Raw genomic sequence first — 27,512 nt, forward strand, 5'->3', positions numbered from 1 at the left:
GGCTCTTGGCTCTGTGTATTGTTGATTGTCCTTCCTCATCATTTCCTCCTCTCTCTCTTTCCTTCTCCCTTGTCTCAGGCCTATGCTGACTCTGACGTGGATCTGTTTACATGGGGAACTCCCATCACCACCATCGCATTATTCACCATTCTGCTGCACTTGGGCATTGAGACCAAAACCTGGGTAAAGACTGTGTGTGTGTGTGTGTGTGTGTGTGTGTGTGTGTGTGTGTGTGTGTGTGTGTGTGTGTGTGTGTGTGTGTGTGTGTGTGTGTGTGTGTGTGTGTGTGTGTGTGTGTGTGTGTGTGTGTGTGTGTGTGTGTGTGTGTGTGTGTGTGTGTGTGTGTGTGTGTGTGACAAAGTATCAGCTGTCACTCCAGCTTTGTGCATGTTCCCATCTTCCATCATTGTTGCAGCTAACCCACTTCCTTGTTGTGAGTGGTTGAACAGCTTCCTTCCACCTGACCAATCAATGATGATGTTCAGTCTTGTGATCCCCGTGCAGCAGTTTGTGAGTCATTGGAGCGTCTCTGCCCCGGAGTAGGAGCTCAGACAGATCTGTTCCAGCATCCTGGTTGTTTTGGTGCAGAATGAAGGAAAGTTCCCTGAGTTTGTGAAAAAGCTTTTGGGGGGAAAGTTTGAGTTTTCTGAAAGCCAGTTAGGAAACATTAGATCCAAATGTCATCACTCTGCCTCTCCCCACTCACATCAGCCTGTGTGCTGTGTGTGTGTGTGAGTGTGTGGTGGCGTCGGAGGCTGACAGGCACATGGATACTTCTTCCTGGCTGATTAGATTGAAGCAGAAGGCAGTGCAGCATCAGAGCCCATACATCACCCTGACAGTCCGTCTGCCTCTGCAAACTGTGTGTACCACATTACAGCACAGCACCACTTAACACAGCCGCAGAGACCCAAATACCTCTTCATTTAGATTGTAACCACATCCCAGCGGCCCACGGGCTTCACTCTCAGGTATCCATGTGTGATTCTCATAAATGTCACAGTGGTCTCGGTCCTGAGCCTCCTTTATATTTATGACCCCTGCATGGAGTCGTTTCCATTATGCCAGGGCTGTAAATTTAAGCCTGACAAGTTTTGTACGTGAAAAATGTCCTTTTCCCTAACGACCGCCCTGGACGTGACGCGCTCCGGAGCACAGGACTTCATTTCTGTAGGGAACAGCGTCGACTACAAGTAAACATCTCCTGACGCTGGGACGGCAGCTGCTTCATTCAGACGCCGCTCGCTGAAAGAGAACGCAGGCGTTGTTGTTGTTGTTGGTGGAGCTGTAATGAATGATGTGCCTGCGTGTCGTGCCTTTGTGTGTGTGTCAGAGGAGAGCGTAGTTTGTGAAGGATTTGATAGTTTTCACTCACTCGGGTTATTTATTACCCAGAAGGCCTCAGAGAGAGAGAAGCACTTTATTTCTGCTCCTGACGAAGGCACGGAAACTCATTAAAGCAGTGACATGGTGGTTTGTGCAGTCATCTCTAATTACATTACCTGTTATTGCTTTCACGTGCCAGGATAAGCACACACACACACACACACATACACACACACACACACACACACACTGCTGCTGCTACAGCGGGGATCAAACTGGATCTGGAACCTGAAACCTCTCATCTAAAGCCTCCACCAAAACAAATCACAGTGAAACAGCTTAATAGCAGAAAAACTATTATGGGATGTTTCACACTCCCTTTATACAGATCTGTTTAATCAGGCTTAATTAATGAAGCAGCCACACACACACACACACATCTCTCACTCAGAGCAGAAGGAACACAACTAAATCCTCTTAAATCTATTTCATTTTGACTTCTCGAGCCGTCAGCTGCTGTGTTTACTTCTGCTCTGTGATCTTTGTTCAGACTTCTTGTTTACAGCTCAAACTCGTGTTGGTTGTTAACATATAATGAAACACATCATGTCAGTTGGAGTGTTGCCAGAGGGAGTAAAGTGACTCTCCAGCTTGGTTTTTATGGAGGAAAACCACAAATGAGGTGCAAATGATGACACACACACACACACACACACACACACACACACACACACACACACACACACACACACACACACACACACACACACACACACACACACACACACACACACACCAACTCTGCTTATGATCCAATTATGACCCGATTCATTATTCCAATGGAACGCCCCAGATTGATGGTTGACAGAAACGACAGCTTCATCTCCACTCCTCCAATGTGAGGATGAATACTTAAGTCCAGTTTTCTTCATCTTCATCTTCTTCAAACGTCTTGAAACGTCATTGTTGCTGTTTCACCGTCTACAAAACAAGCTGGACATCATTTGTTGAATAAATTAATTAGTGTTAATTAAAATAATCAATATTTGTGTAGAGTAGCTTTCCCTCACAATCTTCATCCATACTGCTGTTACCTTCATCTTCATCCATACTGCTGTTACCTTCATCTTCATCCATACTGCTCTTATCTTCATCCATACTGCTGTTACCTTCATCTTCATCCATACTGCTGTTACCTTCATCTTCATCCATACTGCTGTTACCTTCATCTTCATCCATACTGCTGTTACCTTCATCTTCATCCATACTGCTGTTACCTTCATCTTCATCAATACTGCTGTTACCTTCATCCATACTGCTGTTACCTTCATCTTCATCAATACTGCTGTTACCTTCCTCCATACTGCTGTTACCTTCCTCCATACTGCTGTTACCTTCATCTTCATCCATACTGCTGTTACCTTCATCTTCATCCATACTGCTGTTACCTTCATCCATACTGCTGTTACCTTCATCTTCATCAATACTGCTGTTACCTTCCTCCATACTGCTGTTACCTTCCTCCATACTGCTGTTACCTTCATCTTCATCCATACTGCTGTTACCTTCATCTTCATCCATACTGCTGTTACCTTCATCCATACTGCTGTTACCTTCATCTTCATCAATACTGCTGTTACCTTCCTCCATACTGCTGTTACCTTCCTCCATACTGCTGTTACCTTCATCTTCATCCATACTGCTGTTACCTTCATCTTCATCCATACTGCTGTTACCTTCATCTTCATCCATACTGCTGTTACCTTCATCTTCATCCATACTGCTGTTACCTTCATCTTCATCCATACTGCTGTTACCTTCATCTTCATCCATACTGCTGTTACCTTCATCTTCATCCATACTGCTGTTACCTTCATCTTCATCCATACTGCTGTTACCTTCTTCTTTGTTGTTTAATGGTCTTTGTTTGAGTGTGGTGGCGTCTAATTGTCTAAAAGGCGTGGTTGATCATGATTGATTGTCACAGCTGTAGTTGTCTGACAGAATTAACATCTGAGCAGTCAGGGAGGTCGGGAGTTAAAGTTCTACCCAGCAGAGAGAAGGAGCTAGTAATGAAAATGGTTCCTGGTTCCTGATCTCCAGTTTGTTGTGTGTTTGTCGTCACTCTTGTGTGTTTTGTCCCTGCAGACGTGGATCAACTGGCTGTCCATCGCCTTCAGCATGGCTTTATTCTTCACTGTGGCTCTGTGTTACAACGCTTCCTGTCCCACCTGCTACTCCCCCTCCAACCCCTACTGGACCATGCAGAGGCTCCTGCAGGACCCCCTCTTCTACCTGCTCTGTGTCATCACACCTGTAGCCGCGCTGCTGCCCAGGTACACACACACACACACACACACACACACACGGGGGACTTGGAAGAGGAGCAAATCCACAAACTTGTTTCTGCTCCCTCATGAGTTCGGTCTTATTGGTAGCAGATGTCTTTCATGTCTGGCCCTGGAGTCGGCGCTTCATATCTGGAATAGTGCTGAGTCGTGTTTTCATATGTGTCTCTGTTCCATTCTGCAGATATTTCTACAGGGCGTGTCAAGGCACGCTGTTCCCCAGCCCCGTCCAAGTGGGGAGACAGTTGGACAAACTCCCCGGCGAGACCCGCAGGAACATCCTGAGCCTGAGCAGAGTGAAGGTGGGCTCGCCGCTCGGCCCCCAGCCCCCCTGCCTGTCCCACGGCAAGGCCTCGCCAAACTACAGCAATAACAAAGACAGCAAGAGCTTCTCCAACTCCACAACATCACCAGGCTGTCAGGACTCGGTCTTACAAAGGCGTGTGGAGGGGACGTCTCATAAAAAGAGCCCGAGCAGCCCGGCGGGGCCCACAGACAGCTGGGGGGGCCTCTCAGATCTCTGCACGGTAGTTTCCACAGAAGCAGACACTCTGCCGTACACCAAAGACGCTCCTCTGCAGCCGGGGGAGGCTCAGCTTCCTTCCGCCAAAGCCGCCGGCGGTCTGGATCAGACTTTAGAGCGGTCGGAGCTGAGCGAGTCCGGCTGGGTCACGTCCACTCCCACGCTCACACAGACTGACAGCGTCCAGCTGAGCCTGCCCCCTACTGGAGGCTCCCAGTGTGTCAGATACACCCGGAGCTCAGAGGAGAGCGCCGGCTGTGACCTCGCCTTCCACCCGGCACAGAGGACAGAGCAGCTGGGGGAGGAGGAGTCGCTCTACACCGCTCTATGAGGCCTTACAGGCTCTGATATGTTACTCAAACTCAAATTTTGCACGATAGTTTTATCTAATTTTATTGTATTTTTCAAAGAGGATTCTTTTATAAAAGCTACAGATCGGTACTTTCTACAGGAGGTTTGATGTTTAAAGCTTCAGGTGTTTGGGAGAAGGAAGAACTGGAATATCTCCTGTTTGTTTTTGTTAGTTTCTATCCTTTTCTTCCACACAGAAGCATCTCAGTGGTTGATGGAGGAGGAGCAGAGCCTCACATTCCAGAGGAGCGGCGTCTCCTCCATGCTCTCCCCTGCTCCCTCTCCTCAGCCGGGGCCTGGAAATGTATTCTGACCTGCACCCAATGCCGCCGCGGCCTTGAATCACTGTCAGCCTGCCTGAGGAGAGAAGTTTTATTGCTTCCATGTCCCCGCAGAAGCATGTTTCATTTTCTATGTGGGGGATTTTCATGCAAATCCTCGGTGGCTACAGCGGCGTCGCCCCTGTGTGCTCCTGTCGCTGTCACCCATGCAATCTCACACATTCTCCCCTCAGCTCTCTGAGACCTTGAAGCGCTTGTTTATAGCTTCTCCCAGCACATTGTACATTCCACGGCTGTAGTCTCTAAACAGGACATGTTGTATTGATCTCCATGTTCTCGTCCCGTTCTCATTATGCAGTATTTGTGAATGGCTGCAGTGGTTTCCTGTAGAAACCGCGTCCCCGTCTTTGGATGCTGACCAAACAGACGCTGGCTTTGATAGCTTTGCACTTGGTGGGTCTGAGCCGGTGTGCAGGTGTGTAAATTAGACGGTGTTGGGCCGGGCCCGGGGTTAACAACACGCACACTTCCACCAAACAGTCGCTACGTGAGCGGTGTCGCCCGCGGACCGGCTCGCCCTCGTTTATCTCAGTGTAGGGGGATAAAATACAACTTCCTCCAAGGGCAGCGGCAGGGCGAAAGCATTAAACTGCACAGGAACGTCTCAGAAACGACCTGAGTGTGAATAAATACGGACACGCCAGAGGAGAGTCACATTTAAGGGAACCGTCTGTAAATATCTCTCTTTAAGTCTTATCACTTCTCCTTCTTCTCCGTTTTTCCCCTGGATTTCTTCACATTTAAGAGATCAATCTGTCTCTGCTTCCTGCTCCTGTCCAGGTGCAGTCAGAGTACTGCTGCCACCTCTTTCTATGCAAAAACGTCCCTTGGGTGCTCAACAGACAACGGTTCGAATTTAAGGATTTCATTAGAAGACTTAATTTAACATGTAAAATTTAAGTTTGCCGCAACCAAATGTGAGGAAATTCTCTAAAACTGGACATATTTAATGGCACCCCAAGGTGTGTGTGTGTGTGTGTGTGTGTGTGTGTGTGTGTGTGTGTGTGTGTGTGTGTGTGTGTGTGTGTGTGTGTGTGTGTGTGTGTGTGTGTGTGTGTGTGTGTGTGTGTGTGTGTGTGTGTGTGTGTGTGTGTGTGTGTGTGTGTGTGTGTGTGTGTGTGTGTGTGTGTGTGTGTGTGTGTGTGTGTGTGTGTGTTCTTTTAGTACCAAATTCCGAAGCATTTCCCTTAAAGCTCCTCTTGGTTTCTCGCTCCTCTGTGTTTCCACTCGACGTCATTTTTGTTTCTGTTCAGCTTTAATGCAGAATATTGGCGATTGAAAGAAGTTGATGAAACCGTTTTAGTGTGTTGTTGCCACAGCGATGCAGGAGACCAGTGGCTCTTTTGCAAACCTGATTACCTTCCAAACAAACCAAAGTCTCTCCAGTTGAAGCGGCGCTGCTCTGAGCGTTCCAAAGCCTTAAAGCAGCACCCTGAGTGTTGTGTTGTTGTCGTTTGCACCAGATGCTGTGTTCTTTCTCATTGCAGTACATTTTTGATACCATTTTACCAAAGATAATCTATTTTTCTGTCTTGTCCTGTCTTAACGGTGGTGCATGTTGTGCTTTTACACTGGAAGAAGCCACAAATGTTACAGACTTTGCCTTGGATGCTGAAGCTTTGTCGTTCATTGGAAGCTTACCAGCATCGTTGTGTTGTTGTGTTTGTCAGTGATATTTATGAGACGACGTCCCGCACGTTTTCTGTCCCCTTTTTCCTGTTTTTGCACACGTTTAGTTCGGCTCCCTGGGTGTGTGTGTCTGCGTCCGTCTCGTGCTTCACTGTAGCGCTGTGTGTGTGTGTGTGTGTGTGTGTGCCGGGATGAAGCTCCAGCTTTATTCACGGCTGCATTCCAACATAGCAACTTTCACATGGGCTGACATTCCTCACAGGAACACGAACCTGGAAGAGATCTCATTTCCCATTTTTATGTTTTTGTTCAAGATGGAACTGGAACCCTACAGAGAGAGAGAATCTGTCTACTGTCTGATATGCTGTCATCTCAAATCTTCTGCCCTGGTCTGTGGAGAATTAGACACACACACAACACACACACACACACACACACACACACACACAGAACAGTTCCAGATCCTTTTTCAGGTTAATAATTCAATTCCTTGTTCAATCTGTAACATCTCATATCAGGGCTTCTAAGTTCCCTTTAGCTCCTGATTCCTCTGTGACTTTAAACCAGGGACCGTCTGAGATACGCAGGGTTTCATTTTTACAATATTAGTGTCAAACACTTTTTATATACTGAACCCAGCGACGTGTTCCGTTGATTTGTGCGTTATCTGATTTTTATTTTTTTTATACCAAATCTTTGCTGTTGTGTTTTTGTTGTCTCATTGTTCGAGCTTCATGTAAATAATGTCTTAATAAAACATGTTTAAGCTTCATTTACTCACGTGACCGGACGTCTTTCTATAGCTGAGCTCAACCACACTCGGTTTCAACACTTTGTTGCTTTTTTATGATTTTATTGCAACGTTAAAATCTTGAAATCGGATGAAATGATGGAAACAGAAAATGTAAATTCTTAAAAAGTGTAGACAACCTTGTAAAGAAACATTATCTCCCTCGATCTTGCCGTCAGATGTTGAGTGTTTTAGGGCTGCGGTCTGATTCAGAGCTGATTGAACCTCATTAAGGAGTCATTTGGACTTAAGGGTTTAGATTTAAGGGGGTTTTATGTTTTAGATTCAATGTTAAAGCGACGGTACAACGGCTGTGCATCACAATGTGACATCATGACGCTTTCAATTCCATCAGTCATCGTGTTACATTCAGGACTGCAGGTGTTGATTGATAACTTGTGAGCCTGGTGTGAAGCACGAGTGATAATCTTCCAGATGGACTCGTTTGTCTGTGATGCTGGGAGATTTATGACGTTTTCATAAAATCCTTTTCCTGGCTTCTCCAAACACTCCTCCACAGCTGATAACGTTTGAGGCCAAACAGGCTCCAGCTGGAAGCCTTTTCATGTTCAAGAAGAAGAAGTCTGATTAGTGCAGAAGAGTGACATCAAGTTCAAAGCCACAATCATGAAAAGCCATCAGCAGGTAAACAAACATTGCTCACTGGTTGAGCTTGTCCAGCTTGTGTTCCTCTGGATCCTGATCGTTGACTTGTAATGAATGCGACTGTTTTGCTTCTCCTCCTTTCCTTGTAGATCAGCCTCACAACATGCCAATCAACCGTTAGAGCTACAGTGTCGCTAACTGCTTGCTAAATGAATTTTCCTTGAGTTCTGTATTTCCTCAGCTACTTCACATTACAAGGCAAGAGTGCAGACAAGCAGTGATCTGATGAGTGAAGTTACTACAGGGTAGAAATCCATGAAAAACGCAAACGTTTGAGGGTCAAATGTCAGGAAAAGACTTCCTGAGGCTACAGTGAACACATTAGTATCTACCTGAATGTCTCATTTCAGGCAGAGAGGCTTTTAGAAGCTTTCCATGGATCGTTCTCTCTGCTTCCATCAGGGTCCAATCTACAGACTACAGATCTATGGACCTGCTGAGTGAACGGATGTAGTTTCCCTCAAATATCATCCAATTCTGTAAAGAGGCCTCTGAGTAGCTAACCTGTCTGTGGCTGCCCTCCGTCTCTACCTGCACACCTCCGCCCCTCAGAGGTGTGAGATGAGAGGCCTGGAGGAAGATGAGGGATGATCTTCGGCCTGGTGTTGCAGCTGTTTGTCTTTGCCTGGTGTGCACAGCGTCTGGCGTTTCTGTTCCGTGGGGAAAGTTATTAATGTATCTTTTAAGGCCTGATGAGGGAAAAGGGAAGGGGACGCTGTGCTGATGCTGGAATAACCAAATTACTGACCATCGCTGCACTTTTCCTCGTCCTAGCGTGCGATATAATGATGACTCCTCTCCCCTCGCTGCTCCCTCCGTCTCTCTCAAAGCCCGGGTGGGAAGCAGGCAGATTGATCAGCTGTTTTCGGTCTGTGTGGAATCTTACAGTCCCTCAACATTCCTGCTCCTCTCCTGCTCTCTCTGGCTTCACACAAGCAACACACACTGTATTTTATACTTCTTTATGAAGGTAAATGATTCATAGTATAATCAGGAATGGAGGGAGGCTTCACTCGTCGCCTCCATCTCCTCTGGTGACTTCTCTGATTAGCTCCAGTCTCCAGTCTGACAGGAGACTCATTCAGCTCCAGCTAATGGAGGCTGATTTACATGTTGTCATATAAGAGCCTGAGTGACTCTGATCATTAAAGTCACCTTGACCTCATTCACAACCTTTTGTTTTAACAAGCTGAGATCAGGACATTTTCAATTTCCTAAGCTGCCTCGTAAATAATGGGGCCCCGACGCCGCCGCCGCCGCCGCCATCAGCGCTCCTCTGGATCTGCGCTCTGAAACCCTCTGCAGGCTAACAGAGGCGAGCGGAGAGGAGAGAGAGCGTTGTTCATTTACAACACTGGAGATATGCACTGCAGCACTTTTGATTCCAAATAACAAATGAAGGCTTCTGCGAGCCAGAGCCATCTGTCTTCCAGTTGGTGGAGGCACTGCGATGCTCCATTCCTCACTATTCTGCAGGAGAGCCCAGCCAAACCATTATTGCTCTTTTTCAGTCTAAGTTCCCGCTGAGACAGAAATGCATCCATTTTCTCTCCTCACTTATTACCATTCAGGGTCACAGGGGAGGGGGGAGCGCACACACACACACACACACACACACAGACACAAAGACATTCTGAGCAACTGTTTTTGCTTCACATTCACTGAGAAACAGCTCAGTTTACTATTTAAAGCTTGGTAAAGTTTTCATATCAGGACAAAAGTGGAAGCATTATGCAATCAGGAAGTGCAGTGGGTAAAAGAATGGACCCTTTTGGATCAATGGAAGACCTGGAGAAGCCTCTGAAAGCTTCTATGCATGAAGTTATAGGTTTAGTTAGATATTGATGTGTTCACTGTTCAGGAAGTCTTTCCCTGTGACGTTTGACCCTGAAACATCTGTAATGTTCATGGACTGCAATCCTACAGTGACTTCCAGGTGGCGTCTCACATTAGTTCTCGCAGGCTTGCAGGCTGTAGAATGATGTAAAGGAGCTGAGACGCATGCAGAGTGTATAAAGGAAACATTGCACCCAAAGAAAATAGATTTTACAAGGTCTTACTGTCAGTATTGCAGAAGAAAGATAATTGGCTGCATAGCTTTGTTCTTGGAGCTCATGGATCCTTAAGAGTCCATTCAAAGGCCGACTGAACTTATAACAAATATCTCCAGACTGCTGCAACTTACAAAAACAATGCCAGTGGCCTTGTTTGGACATGAATTACTGTAAGATCAGGACATCTTGTAACATTACCAGATGGTTCTTATGCTCATAACATCTAATAACGTGTAACCTTGGATAGATGAATGTGTTTCATGGAGGCAGAGTAAACAACATGGACGACCACCCAGGATCCTCACTGACTTTATATCTAAATCAAAGGCAGAGGAATGAGAGTCCTTTATAACCGCGCCTCAGTTTAGACACACAGTCAGTGAGGAGGGTCAGAGGGTCATGGGTTCCATGTGTTCCTCCTACGTCAAGCCGACTACGATCCCTGCACTGGGATCCAGGAGGAAACCAGGATCTGATCTGCATTCCTCTGCTGAAGGAAGGAGTCTTCTTTGTTCTTCCCTTTAGATCAGAATTAATGATGAATAAACATGTCAGAAGACCTTTAGTGATGATGTCATTTCAGCCAGAGTTGTATCTGGTACAGGCTTGTTGGCTCAGCGCGTCGGTGCTGTCTACTTACTGGACTAAGAGACAAAACAACAACTCAGAAGTCAGAGTCTTTATGGTTTTGTCACTAAAAATAACTCTTTGACTTTACACACAGAAATATGAATGAATGGATCTCCAGTCTTACGTCTGAATGGTTTTGACAACTTAATTTAACATTTATTTAAGGAGCGGAATCTTTCACAGTAACAAATCAACCAAAGCAGTGAGTGCACAGATGATGAGATGTTAATGGAGCTGTTAAGTTTTATTCATAGATGTTTAACCTCTGGCGACTGGGTTTGGGATTTGTTTACCACCTAATAATGGATGGCGTTGACGTTGATGTTCTTAGAGCACAGTTTAGCTGTAACTTCAGGGGAATCTCTCCACTTTGCTGAGATAATGTGGCTCCAGATTATTACCATGTTCAGGTCACTTGACCTTCACGTCTCTGGGCTGAGGGAGGAAACCTGTCCAGTCCAGCAGCCGACTCACTGTGAGAACATGTGAGAGAGGCAGAGGCAACACTGAAGCACACCGTGTTCCTGCTCCCTAGCAACACACAGCAAATTCCTTCTTTTGTCTGCTAAATATTTTGATGATGATGATGATTTCTCTCCCTTCTCGCTGCTCTGTGACGTTCAGAGTCAGAGATGAAAGTTCCTGCAGTAATGAGCGGGGAGGAGCCCAGAGCAAGGCCGACCAGAGAGGAAGCCTCCACGTGTCCAATCACAGAGGCAGCCGGGTCTGTCCCAGCTGCTTCAGCGACCCTTGACCCATGTCTCACCTCCAACCAATCCTAACCTCTATGCTCTTCTTCCAACAATCAATTACCAGTGATAAGGAAATAATCCCATAGATCCTCTCCATTACCCTTCACTGTCCTTATCTCAACTCTACACTACCTTGCATTCACAGTGCAGCTGAGGTTAATGTGTGTGTTCCTCCAGCAGAGACACTTCATTTATGTCTAATGGCTTCAGAGGCAACGACCAAAGCAGCTTATTACATGATGTCACAAAGAATAGAACACTGAACCATCAGCTGCCCGTAAATCCACACTATCACCAACCGACCAGAGCTCTGTGTGCGTGTGTGTGTGTGTGTGTGTGTGTGTGTGTGTGTGTGTGTGTGTGTGTGTGTGTGTGTGTGTGTGTGTGTGTGTGTGTGTGAACCCTTTTAAAAATCACATTAAGAAAAATAAAATCTGAACACACATTCTTCATATGAGCGTCACCTTTTTTAAAGTCTTTTATCACGTGTCAGTTTTCTATGTCTAGATTCCGGTGACTGACAGATCCTTTCACGCTGTTGGAGATCAAACTGAAGCTCCCAGTGTGAGAGGAGAGAAGCCTGCTGCCATGTGTGAGTACAGAGACCCCTAGTGGCCATATGGATAACTGCAGTGCTGCAATTATGTCAAAAACAAAACAAAAGAGGAGGGGGATTAACGTTGATCTTAATGAAGTTTTTGAATATGAATGCTGCTTGTGGAGGACCGTAACTGATATTCTAGCATGAATGTCTCTAAATACATCCTCCTCTATAGTTATCTCTGTGCCTGCGTGGATGCATTCAGCTCCTGTAGTGAAGCGACTCTGATCCAGTGTGTGACCTTTTACCAGCAGCCCCTTTTTACTACAAACTTCCAGAGTCTTCTTATCTCATTAGTTGCAAAGCCTCAGAGTTATTGCATACAGAGCTGCAACTCATAATAGGCACCGATTCCCAAATCAGTGTTACTTAACATTCCACATCTATAAAAAGTCTGATCCTCCGTCTGTCCTGCAGCAGCCGCTCCTAAGCCTGAGTCTCACTTTACTACACACGTATAGAACAAATAAAAAGGTACAAACTCTGGACAATCCAACCCCCAGCTGAGTCGTCATCTTTTCCCTCAACATTACAGTAAGTGTAAAACTCCATCTCATGCTTGTACGCTGGCAGAATAACAAACATCTCCCAGCAGCACAGGAGCAATGCACATGGATTGGATGATGCATAATTTACAAGGCCCTGTTGCAGGATGAGATCGCAGGGTTTCCACTACCTGCTGGATGTGCCACTTTGATTTAGAGTTTATGAATATCATTTACAGGTTACAAATGATATTGCAGTGTCTTGGCTTCTATCAGCAAAGCCTGTGACTGTGAGGACAACAGCATATCCACTGTGTCCACATATATCTGAAGAGTAAAGTGTAGAATGTGGGTAATTCACTCATAACAAAAGACTCATAATGTTTGATTACCTCTAATATAAACTTCTCACCCAGTACATATGAAGAGAATGAAGCAGCTGCTTGGAGCCCTCAGGATCATTTAGTTACTTACTAACAGATTTTGACAGTTTCTCAATCCTCATCAGGAAAAACAGTTTGTACTTTAAGCACATTGGAATTTATTGCGTGACTGTGATTTTGCAATAACTGGCTCAAGTGATCGAGGCTGACAAGCTTCACTTTATAAAGTATATATGGGCTTGTTAAGTGTTCTGTGTTTATAAATGGTCTGTTTAGATAATTTATTAAACATACCATATATTTATTTACCTGATAAATCCGTGTTAAAATAGTGTCACAAACCTGTTATACCACCTTAAGATAAGATCAAATTCACTTTAAAGATCAATACAAAGACCTGTGCACTGTAGTGAACGTAACACTTTATTGGAGTTACATTAAATATAAATATTTATCGATATTGAGGTGAGATAGTAAAAATGAAACCCTGAATGTTTCATTCCTGCTGCCCAGTGTTTTATGACTTTGTTTTGAACGCACCGTGACTTACTGACATCATGTGGCTGCTGAGGGAGAGGGTGACAGAGCCGCGCTGCATGCCGGGATAGACCTCGGTGTTGTTTACAGGATGGTGGATGAGACATCAAACACGAACGATTCACGCATTCTCGCGTTTCTGCGCGTTATTTAGCGCGTGCGTGTTTCCCCGTGGAGGCGGTGCGTTCAAGTTGACAGGTGAAGTTGCGTGGACGGCGTGAAGCTTCAGCAGCGGACAGACTGAGAGACGTGATTCTGCACAGTCATTCACACACACACATACACACACACACCCATACACGCACACACACACACTCACACACACTCCGTGCGTGATCAATCACAGGTTGGTGTACACACTCATTTTTTGGTTTGCTTAAGTAAACAACAGTTAACTAGTGTCGTTAAACCGTTAAAGCTAAACATGGACTGCTGTTAGTTGTTGTGTTTTAGCATCACGTTGCCGTTTATCTCGACATGTGTGTGATAAGAAATGTCATTAATTCGTGAGTAATATTTTCCTCCGACATGAGGAAGTTGTTCTAAAGGGAAGAGATTTGATTATAAGGATACAATTCTGATTTAAAATGGCTGTGCTCTTATATCCTGTGTTAATTTTAAAATACTTCATTGTGTTGTTCCAGTCATTATACATTTTTACTTTAACAACTCGTTTGCTTGAAAGACACACTCACGTCTTCATATTGAGAAGTAACAAACAGTAGTTTTCAGTTGTTTAGTCACTGCTTTGTTTTGAAGGAGACACTGAACTCAACACGTGAAAACATCTGCATGATGCCTTGTGTGCCGGCAGAGGGCGCTGTGTAGCGCAGGCAGTGACCCCTGTGACATCAGAAGGATCACGCATGACTTATGTCGCCATGGTCGCGATACTCGATAGTGATATGATATTAATATAAACAGAGATATTTATAATTTATCACAATGGGTGCAAAACAAATTATAATCTAATATTATATTCACGTACCAAAGCAGATTTCTAGAGCTTTATTGAAGGCAAGGTTGTCAGTACACTGAGAAAAGACTTTTACTACTTTTTCCAAATTAAATCAAAGGCATTTTCTTACAGTTTCCAATCCTAAATGTTACAAACTTAATCATTAACAGTAGCAAACGTTTTAATATCGGCTGTTCCGTGCTGAAAACTACAATTTGGAATAATAAAGACGTCTCATTGAAATATAGAGAAATGTGTTCCTCAGGTTCCATGATAGAAGATGGTTTTTCATTATTAAGAGCCGAGGTCAAGCCAACGCTGCCAGCATGAAGCAGAGATGTTGGTAGATGTGTAGCTCAATTATATTTATGTGTCAGAGATCTGAAGATGTGTGGAAACTGGAGCTTCACTATTACTGATGACATTTCACTTTTGTAGTAAAATGAAGTTCTGGAGTGGATTGTTTATATATTTGACCTCTACATTGTTACGTTGTTTTGACATCAAGATGCATTTGGAATGACGTAACATTCCACAGTGTGACTCTCAGGGCCATGATGGTTTAATAACTCAGCTGTTTGAGGCCAGGACCAAGATTTGATAGAAAGAAAACTCCAGAAGCTATTTATCAATCAAAACTATGACCAGAATTTCACTTTTTTTTAGCAAAGAGCCCAGAAGTGTTCTTATTAAGCTATAATAGATTTTCTGCAAAAGGTTATAATCAAAGCTGTATCATAAATCTAACAGAGTGAACGAAGCCTGCAGGCGTCAGACTGAAGCAGAGGGAAGAATCACATTTAGATGAAAGCAATCTGAATTATTACCGTGTTATTATTAAATAAGACTGAACTAAAAACACACTTTTCTCTCCCTTTTCCATCAGACTGTCGAAGAGGGCCTGCAGCAGGATCCTGACTCCAGCCGAATGTGAGTCCCTCCATTCAGACTCTGACTCGTCACTAACACACTGTTCTCCTGATCCTGTCACTGTTCAATCTGTGTACAACAACAAGAATGAACATGTGCGTCCATGTTTGTTCATCATTCTGTCTGTGTTGTTAGATACCCTGATGTTATTCTCTGCATTTGCAAGTCTCTGTGTAAGCTTGTTGCTGTCCTTTGATGTCCAGCCTGACCTCCTGTTTGAATGTCTTGCACAGGAACAGAGCGACTGCAAAGCATCTAATTGAGCGCTACTTTCGGCAGTTAACAGAGGGCTGTGGAAATGGCCGCTGCACGAATGAGTTTTGTGCGTCATGTTGTGATTTTCAACCCATGGATAACAATACGGCAGCTGTCAAAGCGCTTGAGCTTTTTAAGATTAATGCCAAACTCTGTGACCTTCACCCTTCCAAGAGAGACTCTGACACTGTGCGCCCGGACTTCAGTGCCAGCCAGATCCCCGACCTGGACGATAAGATGAGCGGTCCGGATCTCTGTCCCACCAAGGAGAGCTTCTCAGGTACGTCTGACCCGGGGACTCTCATGGTTGCTCACTCTGAATGTGTTTAACTTGTTATTCATTGTGATTTTGCTGTTTCCAGATCTACACGACCTCACAGAGAACAACATCTGTATGATCCTGAGCTTCTGTGAGGAGGAAGGAGATTATTCCACACTCATTCGCGTCATTGGAAAGATTTTCTCCAATGCAGATGCGCTGACGAAGAGCTTCAGGAAAGATGCTCCCGGTCCTGAGGAAGAGCTCCAATCACCGAGCTCAACAAATATGGATGCTCTCTCTTTGACCCCAGCAGAGGAGGAGCCAGCTGAAGATCTCAGCCCCTGTGAGGTTTCTGTAGACATCGACGCAGTGAGGAGAGTGTATGACCGCCTGCTCTCCATCGACCAGGTGGAGGCCGCCCTCGTGAACGCGCTCGTTTACCTCACGCCCAACATGGAGCTGGACCTGGAGTACCTAGACGTGTACGAAACAAACCCAGACTACCTGAATATCTTCATCATCGTGATGGAGAACAGCAACCTTCACAGCCCAGAGTACCTGGAAGTAGCAATGCCACAGTTCTGCAAAGCAATGAGCAAACTACCAGTGAGTGCCCTCGCCAAGCTGGCCAAGCTGTGGTCCCAGTACACACTCCCACAGATCCGCCGCATGATGGAGACCTTCCAGCAGATCATCACCTTCACCGTGGTCAGTAACGAGTACGACAGCGATAATCTGGTGAACGATGACGAGACGGTAGTCGCTGCTAGTAAGTGTTTAAAAGTCGTCTTCTTCGCGAGCATCCTGGCCGGAGACGTGGACATAGAGCACAACGAGGAAGACGACGAAGACTCGGAGCCCGACGAGCTCTCGCTGCACGAACTCCTGGGTGAGGACCGGCTCTATAAGAAGGGACCCCGGGTGGACCCCCTGGAGACGGAGCTGGGCGTCAGACCCATCGACAGCAGGAAGCCTCTCATTCCCTTTGAGGATTTCATCAACGAGTCTCTGAACGAGGTGGTGGAGATGGACAAGGACTTCACCTTCTTCAAGGTGGATGCCGAAACCAAGTTTTCATTCCAGACCTGCCCCTTCATCCTCAACATCATCACCAAGAACCAGGGACTGTACTACGACAACAGGATCCGGATGTACAGCGAGCGGCGGCTGACGGCGCTCTACAGCATGGTCCAGGGCCAGCAGCCCAACCCTTACCTCAAACTCAAAGTACGAAGAGATCACATCATCGACGACGCCCTGGTCAGAGTGAGTCACAGCCAAACACACAACACTGTCACATGGTCAGGGTGTGTGTGAGGACCGGGGGGCTCAGTCCCGTCCCTCTCTGCCTGTTCATGAACTCCCCCTCTTCTGTGTTTCAGCTGGAGATGATTTCCATGGAGAACCCCTCAGACCTGAAGAAGCAGCTGTTTGTGGAGTTTGAAGGGGAACAAGGTGTGGATGAAGGAGGCGTGTCTAAGGAGTTCTTTCAGTTGGTTTTAGAGGAAATCTTCAACCCTGACATAGGTGAGACATCAAAAGGACCCCATCACATCACAGCTGTTCCTGTTTAACACACACACACATGAACATCTAACCTCTCTGCTTGACCTTCTGCACAGGAATGTTCACCTATGATGACGACACAAAGCTCTTCTGGTTTAACTCCTCCTCCTTGGAGACTGAAGCCCAGTACACTCTGATTGGAATCGTCCTGGGTCTCGCCATTTACAACAACTGCATCCTCGACGTCCACTTCCCCATGGTGGCCTACAGGAAACTCACGGGAAAGAAAGGAACCTACATGGACCTGGCAGACTCACATCCAGTATAGTAACTTTAACTTCACCTGTTCTCCAGGGCTTTGTTTTCTAGAATAGCTACTACGGTAAATTAAGAACTTCTTTATAGGGCTGCTGGAACATCAAACGCTGTCACATGAAACTGAATCTGTTGGGACTGACAGCTGATCTGCTCTTGCAGGTTCTCCACCAGAGTCTGAAGGAGCTGCTGGAGTATAACAGCAATGTAGAGGAAGACATGGTGATCACCTTCCAGATATCCTACACAGACCTGTTTGGAAGCCCGGTCTCATACGACCTGAAGGAAGAGGGAGAGGAGATCCCTGTCACCGAGGAGAACAGACAGGTGAAGTTGGGCGTGTTTATGATGTCATAAAGCCATAAACATGGATTCTTCTCTCTGACAAACTTCCACAGCACATCTACAGCACATCTACAGTCTATAGCTGACAGTTGTTCTGCTTCTTCTTTTTCCTGTCACACATGGCAACAGGAAGTGTTTCTCTCCATAAATATAACTGCTATTATTAGAGAGCACGTGTGTGTGTGTGTGTGTGTGTGTCAATAGAAGGAGCTCCATTCCTCCAATCACCTTCAAGCTCACCGAGGCTTTCTTCATGGCTCCAGCAGTGTGTGGTTGTGTGTGTGTTGTGTGTGGGGTAATAAATGGACTCTAGCCTCACAGTTAGTCATGTGATCATGTGTCATGTGATCATGTGTCATGTGATCAGGTGTCATGTGATCAGGTGTCATGTGATCTGATTCATCATAAAGCAGTTATGAACATAAATCTTACTGATAAATTGCCTGACTTTGTTTTGTGTATTTCCTTTCTGATTCCCAGGAGTTTGTGGACTTGTATGCAGACTACATCCTGAACAAAAGTGTGGAGAGACAATTCAAGGCGTTTAAGAAAGGCTTCCTGATGGTGACCAACGAGTCTCCACTCAAGTATCTGTTCAGGCCGGAGGAGGTGGAGCTGCTGATCTGTGGCAGCAGGGTAAGGAGAGGAAGCTTAGATGTTCCTACTGTGTAAGAACCTGCAATGTAACCTTCTGTGTGTGTGTGTGTGTGTGTGTGTGTGTGTGATTTCACAGAAACTGGACTTTGAAGCTCTTGAGAAGACGACAGACTATGATGGAGGTTACAGCAAAGACAGTCAGATCATCAAGTAAATTTATTTATACTATACTTCTATAAAGAACAGCAGGTTCTTAGAATATTGGCTTTGATTGTGGCCTCTGTTTGTGTTCTGCACTCAGGGATTTCTGGGAAACAATTCATTCATTTGGCGAGGAGCAGAAGCGTCTGTTCCTCCAGTTCACCACAGGCACAGACAGAGCTCCGGTCGGCGGCCTGGGCAAATTAAAAATGATCATCGCTAAGAACGGCTCGGACACAGAGAGGTACAGAGGCTGGGAACCGCACAAATGCAACAGACTGCAGACTTTCAGCTTTAACATGACATATAACACACACACAACATTTTAACATCAATATTTACACACTGTTTATATCCTGTGTGAATGGCTATTGGGTGTTTGATGATGGTGACCTCATCATTTTACTCATCAGACTCAGGTTCTTACCTTTACACTATAACTATTTAAAACTCCCTCAATCGGCCAGGTGGGGGCAGTAGAGAGGAGGCTGCTAACCTGAGTGCATGTTGGTATCTTATGTATTCAAACAGTAAATGAAATGTAAATGCAAACTCACACATACTGCCTGTCTGTCTCTCACTCTTCATCCCTCTCTCCCAGGTTACCGACCTCTCACACTTGTTTTAACGCTCTGCTGCTTCCTGAATACTCCTCCAAAGAGAAACTGAAGGAGCGACTCCTCAAAGCCATCACCTACGCCAAAGGATTTGGGATGCTGTGAAGGATAAGTTGGTTTAGAACTTCATCAAAGAGGGAAAGTACTGCAGCGATGGTGTGCCTCCACTTCCTGTTTCTAACTCCGTTCTGGGCCTTTCATGCTCCACCACCGGCCCGACCTCCCTCTGACTTTCATATGTGTAGCTTACAAGTTACACTTTAATAAATTAACATTCTCACACACAGAGGAATATTAACCCTTTCTTTTTAAAAAGCTGTGAAAGTGCACTTACACACAAACAAACACACTTTAGAGAATGCCAGCAGTGTTTTTCTTTGTGTCGTTTGACTGTCTGAGCTGGTCTGGTAGCTCTCTAAAGTGGAGTAGACTTGATCCTCCCTGGTCCCAGAGCTCCCTGCTGGACTGCTGGGCTTCATGGTGCTTATGGTTATGATTGTCATGATACTAAATTGAGATCTTCAGGTCGGTCCTGTATTTTACAGCTCAACCAAAAAGCTGCACTGATAAACTATTTATAGGAGGCATAAACAGATATCTTTACCTTTTTAACTTCATGTTTTAGACTTTGCATTGCTTGAAAGTACACAAACCCCGATCCCTAAAACGTTGAGACGGGAAAATAAGAACAGAAAAGAACAGAAAGCAGATTTGAAAATTCTTCTTTTTAACTTTTACGTCATTGAAAACAGTGCAAATACAAGAGAATTTAAATTTTAACTTTCAAATTGCTGTTTGTGATTATATGTACTCATTCTAAACCTGATGCCTGCAACACACACACACACACACACACACACACACACACACACACACACACACACTGTTACATCAGCCACACTCAGGAGCTGAGGACAGTAATCTGTAGTTGTTTTCTTTCTTCCATTCTTGCTGGATATCAGACATCCGCTTCTCTACAGTCTGAGTACTTGCTATAGAGCTTCATGTCTTCATAATGCAGCACTGGTCTCCTCTCTCTGGGCTGCAGGCAGGCCGGTCTAGCTCCCACAGGCTTCTGCTGCCATGCACCGCTCTGCTCACACATGCAGAATGTGGCTGCAACGTCCCAGACAAACACGACTAGATGGCAGAATGTGTCGCTTAATCATACATAGGTAGTCCTCAGCATTAATGTTGCCTTCAGAGACGTTGTTGTGACCCTGGGCACTAACTCCTCCCACATACCATGACCGATTGGTAACAGTTGGGATGTTCCTTTTCCTCTCTGCTCCTGAGAAAAAGAGGTCCATTTTCAGAAACAGCCAAATCCAATCTGTGGTACTAACTGTAGATGGGGAAATCCCTAAATCCCTCTTGATCATGCCTTGAGACACGCTGCTCTTTATCCGTCTGCATGTTGGCTCATGCAGTTTTACACAAAGTGGTGGATCTGGAAGCATCCGTGCTCGTAAACGACTGAGCCTTGTCAGTCAACATGTCCTGATTGCCTGAGCTGTTAGCAGTGAACACGTTTACCTGTGGAATGTTTATGAACATTTCTCAACATTCCCATTCTTGCCCCGGCCCCACCTGTGTGTGTGCTGTGTGCAGGCATCGACTTTACAATGAGTGTGTATTTGCAAAAAATGAATTGCATCAGTGAAAACATTAATTATCTTCTGTTTGCTCTGTTTTCAGTTCAGTAGAGGTCAAACAGAATCTTTAAATCACTTCTTCCTGTTTTTAATCTGTTCTGTTATTTACATTTTACCGTCTTTTACAGGTTTTTAGGGGTTGGGGTTTATATGTAGATCAAATTCAACACTCTACTACTCTGATCAGATACTAATTCTACTCTTCTGCTCTCCCTTGCTGTAGCACCGCTGTGCACATTGAGTGAATATCAGTCTAATCTGTTCAGTTCTGTTTAGATGGCGGTTTGTAGTTTCTCTTGGTTGCTACGTGTTGGCCTCTGATATTTGGTTGTGTGTATCCAGGTGTGTTGGTGAGGAAATTCAAATTTACAACTTGTGTCTTTGGTAAATCAATGTGCAAAGAGTCCAAAATTTCATCTTTGAGTTTTTCATCTTTTACAGTGTGCTACATAGAGAGAAGTCCCTACTATGATACACTGTAAAATAATAATCTACCGTTAAGCCCCTGTGTGTGAGTGTGTGTGTGTGTGTGTGTGTGTGAAAGGCTCACCGCTCATTTAGAAGTGTTAAATTAGTATTCTTCATTTTACTGTAACATTGAAGTGAATACTTTGTGTTTTGGTAGCTAGCTGGGTGTCAGAATGCACTTACACTTATTATTCCTGGTTGATTTCACTTTTCCACGTCATTAAGAAGTCTTTCTCTTTCCTGGGTTTGTTTGCTTCACAGTGTTATCGGCTGAACGTGCAGCAGCTGAACAAATGTACAGTGCCTGTGTGTGTGTGTGTGTGTGTGTGTGTGTGTGTGTGTGTGTGTGTGTGTGTGTGTGTGTGTGTGTGTGTGTGTGCAGGAGAATAGCAGCTTTTTTTGTATTGTTGTTTTTTGCCAAATATCTCAGGTAAAAAGGGAAGCAGACGGTGTGAGACGTCTTTGTAACACAGATGTTATGCAAAGTGAATAAAGTTGGGAAAAATGATCTGAACAACAAAGAAATGGACAAAGTGTGTTGTAATATTGACTTTATATCTTTTTTATGTACATTTGAATGTTTCTTTCTCAGGTGTATTCACATGTTACAGCAGGCGTTTCCTTTTATTCTGAGTATTCACAGTAAACACACATTCACAGTCGAGTTATTTCTGTTTACACTAAAGTTCTGACCGCCATCTTGTAAAGCAACGTAGTTAAATGACGATCCTGAAACACGTCCATGGTAGCATACACACAGAAAGAAGTCATTGCTGCATACACTGTACACAATTTGACACATTAGGATCATAATAAAGATGGTGGCGTATAAAGAGATACAAACATGGGACATTCAAAAGTGTCACTAAAGTTCTAAATGAATCGTCCTCCTTTCAACTCTTTTGTAATTACTGGACCTTCTTGTCCTTGTCTGCCACGACCTCAGACGCGTCCTCTGGCCGTATGGATTTGACCTTGCTCTCCATGTCGGTGACCCTCTGCTTCATTCTGCTCTGGCTGGAGGTGAACTCTGCCATCAGCTTGGCAAACTTGGACTGCATGTTCTCCAGGTTGCCCTGCAGTTTGACGATCTTCTCCTCCAGGTCTTTGGGGTCGGCGCCGGCGTTGGCCACCGCTTCATCGATCAGGTTGTCTTTCATCAGGATGGCCTTGCCCTTCTCTTCCAGAGCCTTCTTGGCGTCTGGATACTCGGTGAGCGCCTCCATCAGGTCGTCTTTGGACAGGGCGAAGAGGTCGGAGTAACCTACGCTCCTGATGTTGGCTGTTCTCCTGTTCCCAGCCTTACTGCCCTTTATACCCAAGATACTGATTTCCCCAAAGTACGCTCCATCACTCAGCACTACAAACTGAGTCACTCCATCATCAGCCACCACAGCCAGCTTGCCCTCCTTGATGATGTACATCTCCCTGCCGATGTCTCCCTTCTTACAGATGTAATCTCCAGGACTGAAGACTTGTGGCTGCAGCTTGAGCACCAGTTCAATCAGCAGGCCGGCTTCACAATCCTGGAAGATTCGCACTTTCTTGAGAGTATCCAGATGGACGTTGATGGCGATCTCAGCCTTCAGCTTGTCGGGGAGATTCTTCAGAACTTCCTTCTCATCGCAGGTTTTCTTCTCAGTCCACAGGTAGTCAAACCACTTGATCACTCGGGCCTCCAGTTCTTTGGTGACCTTTCTAAACTGCATGTACTGCTTTATGGAGTCGATCTTCGCCTGGAACTCGGCACGAGAGGCATTCATGTTGGAGATCATGGCACCGACGTTACCGACGATACTAGCAAAGATCAGCACGCCGGTGAGGAAGTCAGCAATGACAAAGACGAACTCGATATCTTTAACGGGAGGGGGGGTCTCTCCGATGGTGGTGAGGGTCAGAGTGGACCAGTACAGGGAGTAGATGTACTTCCTAGCCAAGCGGCCGTGTTCTGGGTGGCTGATGTTGGGATAGACCCAGGTATCAGATCCAAACCCGATGGTTTTGGAGAGGGCGAAAAACATACAAGCGTTCCAGTGAATAATAACAAGAATATAAAGTACGAGGTTACTGATACGGAACATATTAGGGAAGCTGGTTCTGGTTTCAGTCCGCTCAAAGAACTCAAACAGCCTCGGCATCTTACAGAGGCGGTTGAATCTGAACTCTGGGTTGTTGTAACCGAATCTCAGGAACAATAAATCAGTGGGTATCATAGAGATCATGTCGTATTTGAACTGAGATGTTGTTCTGTATTTACTTCTCAGTTTCTTGCCGTCTTTCACCAGCAGCCCCTGTTCCAGGTAACCTGAGGGAACAAACACAGGATTAGAAACTTCATCCAAATCAATGTTTACACCTCATTGCTCCTTTGGTTAGCTCACATCTCACCTGTTCTTGATCTGACAAAGGTGTCTGTGAAATAGATAAAGTCTGCGGTGTAATCCAAGACTATCCAAAGCTTTGTGTAGGAGTTCTGGAGTTCATTAAAACACGATCTAGAGACAGGGGAAAGCGAGATTATATTATATATGATCAACCTTTCAGTGATTAAAGAGCAAACTGGGCTGTGTGTAAAAGACTTCACCTCGTCACGATCATCATCAGGTTGTAAAACACCGGGCCTGCAATGACGGTGAGCCACCTGTAGTATTGATCAGCTGATGGATCCATAATCCAGATCTCTTTTCTAGAAACAAGTCACCGTTAATCACCATTAATCAATCAGTCTGGGGTGCGTGTGTGTGTGTGTGTTTGTGTGTGAGCTTTGAAGAATTACACTCTCATCTCCCAGGTACCTGTGTAATACTGACACACACACACACACACACACACACACTGCACGTGGCTGTGTACTTACGGGGGCTCCTCTTTCTTTTTCTCATCCTTCTTATCATCTTTCTTCTCCTCCTTTTTCTCATCTTTCTTCTCTTCCTTCTTGTCTCCATCTTTCTTCTCCTCTTTTTTCTCCTCCTTTTTCTCATCTTTTTTAATATCCTCTTTTTTGTCTTCTTTTTTGCTACGGAGCACAAATGTGTTTTTTATGCTGTAAAGTGAAGGGAGGTGATCTAGGAGGGAACTAGTGGAGGTTTGACTCTTTGTTCTTTTCCACTGAAGTGAGGGAAGATCTGATGCAAGTCCTACATCTGTCCATCAAACAGATCAGTAACATAGATGTGCTGCCATGTGTGGTTTCTGTATGTAATCATCTGATCACAGGGCAGCTTCACATCCAAACTGTCCTTCAGCATCGTGGCTGAAGGTGAAATCAGTACAACTTGCATCATGACTTCACTGACTCACGTGGCGGAGGAGGTTTGTGCTCTACGAGGCAAAATACACAACAGAGCCTGAGGGAAATCTGCTGCTATTTTATATCTGCTAGGTACCACAGAAAAGGAAGTTAGCACCGTGATCTACATCCACAACAGATGCTCCTAAGATGCATCATGTTCTATGGCTGATTCCTCTATAGCTCTACTTCTACTTTCTGATACACACACACACACACACACACTTACTCATCCGTGTTGTTACAGTTATTCATGTTGTAAGTAGCCAGCGGCCACTTATTGACAAGGCTTTGGAAAGAAAGACACATTCTGTATAAGTGAAGGCTCAGACACTTAAAGCCTGCTGATGTGAACGTGTTGTTGCTCCTTTGGTGCAAAGGAATTGTTCACTTTGTTAAAGCTGAAAGACTTCAAAGTGGGGTTTTGTTTACATGGAGGAGGAAATAAGACGTTTACACACAAGGACATAGCTTCAACTTGTATTATTGTTTTTTTTTTAGATTTGTGCACTATTGTTGTTTTAGTTTTTCTTCGCATTTGTGTCATAAAGTTGTTTTTTTCAGTTTGTGGCTTGTTGTTGTTGATACTCAAATGTTTCGTTTTGGTCAGAGAGAAACCCTGTGGTGGATTCTTGCAGGAGGTGTTGAGCTTGAGCCCAGACTGTAGCTACATGATACAGTGCTTACTTTCTCTTATGGAGGTCCAAAGACTGAGCATTGCTGTCAGGAATGGAAATGTCTTTGAGCTCAGGGCCTCTGAAGCGCTCCAGGAAAGAGTCGTGTCTCTGCTGCACAGGGTTCCGTCTGTGAGACACCCAGTTCCGTAGCATGAAGAAGAAGTAAGAAAGCCTAAACGGTCAACGAGAGGTAGAAGAGCACAAAGTGACACCTGCCTAGCCCGGAGCAGCAAACACACACCCACTGTTCATCAGCTCTTTAATGGACGCGTACCTGGCCATGGCTCCGTTTCCTGTAAATGCATCTCTGTGGGAATCTGGAAGTCTGCTGGTGGCTGCAGACACAGTTCTGTCCTCCTGCATGTTGTCTTCACAGAGAGAGTGAGTCCTGGGAGACAGCAGGGGGGCAAAGACACCAAACAACTGTTCAGATTACAATTCACAATCATTTAAATGTTGAAGCATTGCATGAATGTTTGGCGTGACTTCAGACCTGCTGTCCCCATTTTCTATGACAGCGAGCTCGTCATCAGGTGTGTGTGTGGACCAGCGCTGTCTGGGTGATCGGGGCTTCTCACTGCAGGTGTTGGCCATGTTGACTGATCCAGCCGGCCTGGGGCACACAAGAGACAGGACACTGACACTGACAATCTCAGCAGGTCTCAACCATATTGAAGACATATCTGGGCAGACAGCATCTCTGCCATCATAACACCAAAGGAGGGATCCTCTTTTTAAAGCTTAGACTTAGACTTGTAAGACTTGTAAGACTTGTGGCTCACTGGTTCTGATCTCTGATAAAGATGCTTTCTCTTGTTCCTTCTTTCCATTTGTTCCCTGTCCTAACCTGTAGATGAGGGCGGTGTTGGTGTGTTGTTACTCTCTGTCTGTCTGTCTGAGGTATAGAATCTAAAAATATGTCTTAATTATGTCTTTAACACTAAACAGGCTCAGAACCTTCTCAGTGTCAAAGATCATCTGGGTTTTAAAATAACTAATCTGTGGCTTATGTGTAGTATGTTCACTCATGTATGCAGCAGGTTAAGTCTATTAGCTGCCACATATGGAAGGAGTCTGAGGCTGAGGCCGGGGGCCGGGGGCCAGGGCTCTCCTCAGCTCTAAGATGGCACACTTATATGACTTGTGCTCTGTACATTTACCAGGAAGTGCACCTAAGAAAAGGATTTTCAATGTATGTTTGATATATTACAGCTCACCACAAACATTATTCAGACTTCTATTATTGATTTAACCCTGTGAGGTCTCAGCTTTCTGCTTATGTTGTGTTGTTTATGAACAGCACAACATGTAGATATGGGTGAATGTGCGTGATACTGTAAACTAAACTACCTCACTAACTGAAACGCTGGCTTTGAAATAGGAACACATGTGGATATGTTCTTGGGTTTATTTATTTATTTTTCAGTATAAAACTTTGGTTGTGTGAAATTAGTTCCATATTTTGAATGTCACTGTCCTGAGCAATTCATAATATGGAAATAAAGTATTGTTGCCCTAATAGATGTTATTTGAAAGCTTCCTGAGTCTCAGTGAGTCCCTGCTGCAGTGTGAAGCTCAGTGTTTGTAACACGTGCACACACAGATTAGCACTAATACCAGAGAGTTAAGCACCCCCACTAAATTAAATCACACTGTCAGAGAGAGAAACTCCCGGAGGCTTGGAAGCTAAAGCAAGAGGCTCCTATACACACATGTGTGTGTTACATCACCATCAAACACATTTATCACAGGTACACAACTTATTACCTGAGACATCATCATCATCTGCTTTAATGCAACATGTATGATGATTCACAGTCCTGCTTGCTGTCATGAATTAGGCTTTATCTCCTTGAGCCGCATGTTTGCTTCCAGGAACCCTCTTATTCTGTCTCTCATCTCTAGTTTCTACATATCAAAGATGATAAAATGATGATTAAGATGTTGTATACATATGATCACAGTATATACAGATATAAGAAGAAGTGATATACTGTATGTACTATTTTATTTTGCTAATA

General features: G+C 44.8%; 3 protein-coding genes across 8 annotated transcripts in view; 2 read left to right on the forward strand and 1 right to left on the reverse strand.

Moving 5' to 3' along the window:
• The window catches only part of atp10a (ATPase phospholipid transporting 10A), a 28,723-nt gene extending 23,029 nt beyond the window's left edge, over positions 1 to 5,694 (forward strand). The window contains exons 19-21 of the mRNA XM_076148643.1: positions 79 to 183; positions 3,475 to 3,662; positions 3,859 to 5,694. Coding sequence (XP_076004758.1) covers positions 79 to 183; positions 3,475 to 3,662; positions 3,859 to 4,528 — 963 coding nt within the window. The 3' untranslated portion in view covers positions 4,529 to 5,694. The remainder of the gene's footprint in view (positions 1 to 78; positions 184 to 3,474; positions 3,663 to 3,858) is intronic.
• Positions 5,695 to 13,442: 7,748 nt separating this feature from the next.
• On the forward strand, positions 13,443 to 21,888 carry ube3a (ubiquitin protein ligase E3A). Of its 2 annotated transcripts, XM_076148616.1 has the most exons (12): positions 13,443 to 13,762; positions 15,261 to 15,304; positions 15,538 to 15,626; positions 15,734 to 15,839; positions 15,922 to 17,087; positions 17,204 to 17,348; positions 17,444 to 17,649; positions 17,805 to 17,969; positions 18,468 to 18,623; positions 18,721 to 18,794; positions 18,886 to 19,029; positions 19,387 to 21,888. In XM_076148616.1, exons 3-12 carry the CDS (start codon positions 15,603 to 15,605, stop codon positions 19,505 to 19,507), a joined length of 2,307 nt encoding a protein of 768 aa, XP_076004731.1. In that variant the 5' UTR covers positions 13,443 to 13,762; positions 15,261 to 15,304; positions 15,538 to 15,602; the 3' UTR covers positions 19,508 to 21,888. The 2 variants fall into 2 exon arrangements, with proteins under 2 accessions (XP_076004731.1, XP_076004730.1); XM_076148615.1 differs by having other exon boundaries at positions 15,538 to 15,839.
• A 237-nt stretch (positions 21,889 to 22,125) lies between these two features.
• On the reverse strand, positions 22,126 to 26,085 carry cnga3a (cyclic nucleotide gated channel subunit alpha 3a). 5 transcript variants are annotated; one of them, XM_076148633.1, is made up of 8 exons: positions 25,985 to 26,085; positions 25,766 to 25,879; positions 25,502 to 25,663; positions 25,044 to 25,103; positions 24,383 to 24,541; positions 24,110 to 24,211; positions 23,914 to 24,020; positions 22,126 to 23,830 (listed from the first exon to the last, which is right to left on the reverse strand). In XM_076148633.1, the coding sequence occupies exons 1-8, from the start codon at positions 26,083 to 26,085 to the stop codon at positions 22,434 to 22,436; spliced, it is 2,202 nt and encodes a 733-aa protein (XP_076004748.1). In that variant the 3' UTR covers positions 22,126 to 22,433. The 5 variants fall into 5 exon arrangements, with proteins under 5 accessions (XP_076004748.1, XP_076004749.1, XP_076004750.1 ...); XM_076148634.1 differs by lacking the exon at positions 25,985 to 26,085 and having other exon boundaries at positions 25,502 to 25,618; positions 25,766 to 25,871; XM_076148635.1 differs by lacking the exons at positions 25,044 to 25,103; positions 25,985 to 26,085 and having other exon boundaries at positions 25,502 to 25,618; positions 25,766 to 25,871.
• Positions 26,086 to 27,512: the final 1,427 nt, after the last annotated feature.

The sequence above is a fragment of the Genypterus blacodes genome, unplaced genomic scaffold (assembly GCF_046128005.1).
Source record: "Genypterus blacodes isolate CSIRO-AG114 ecotype Tasmania unplaced genomic scaffold, CSIRO-AGI_Gbla_v1 ptg000041l_1, whole genome shotgun sequence".
Lineage (NCBI taxonomy): Eukaryota > Metazoa > Chordata > Actinopteri > Ophidiiformes > Ophidiidae > Genypterus > Genypterus blacodes.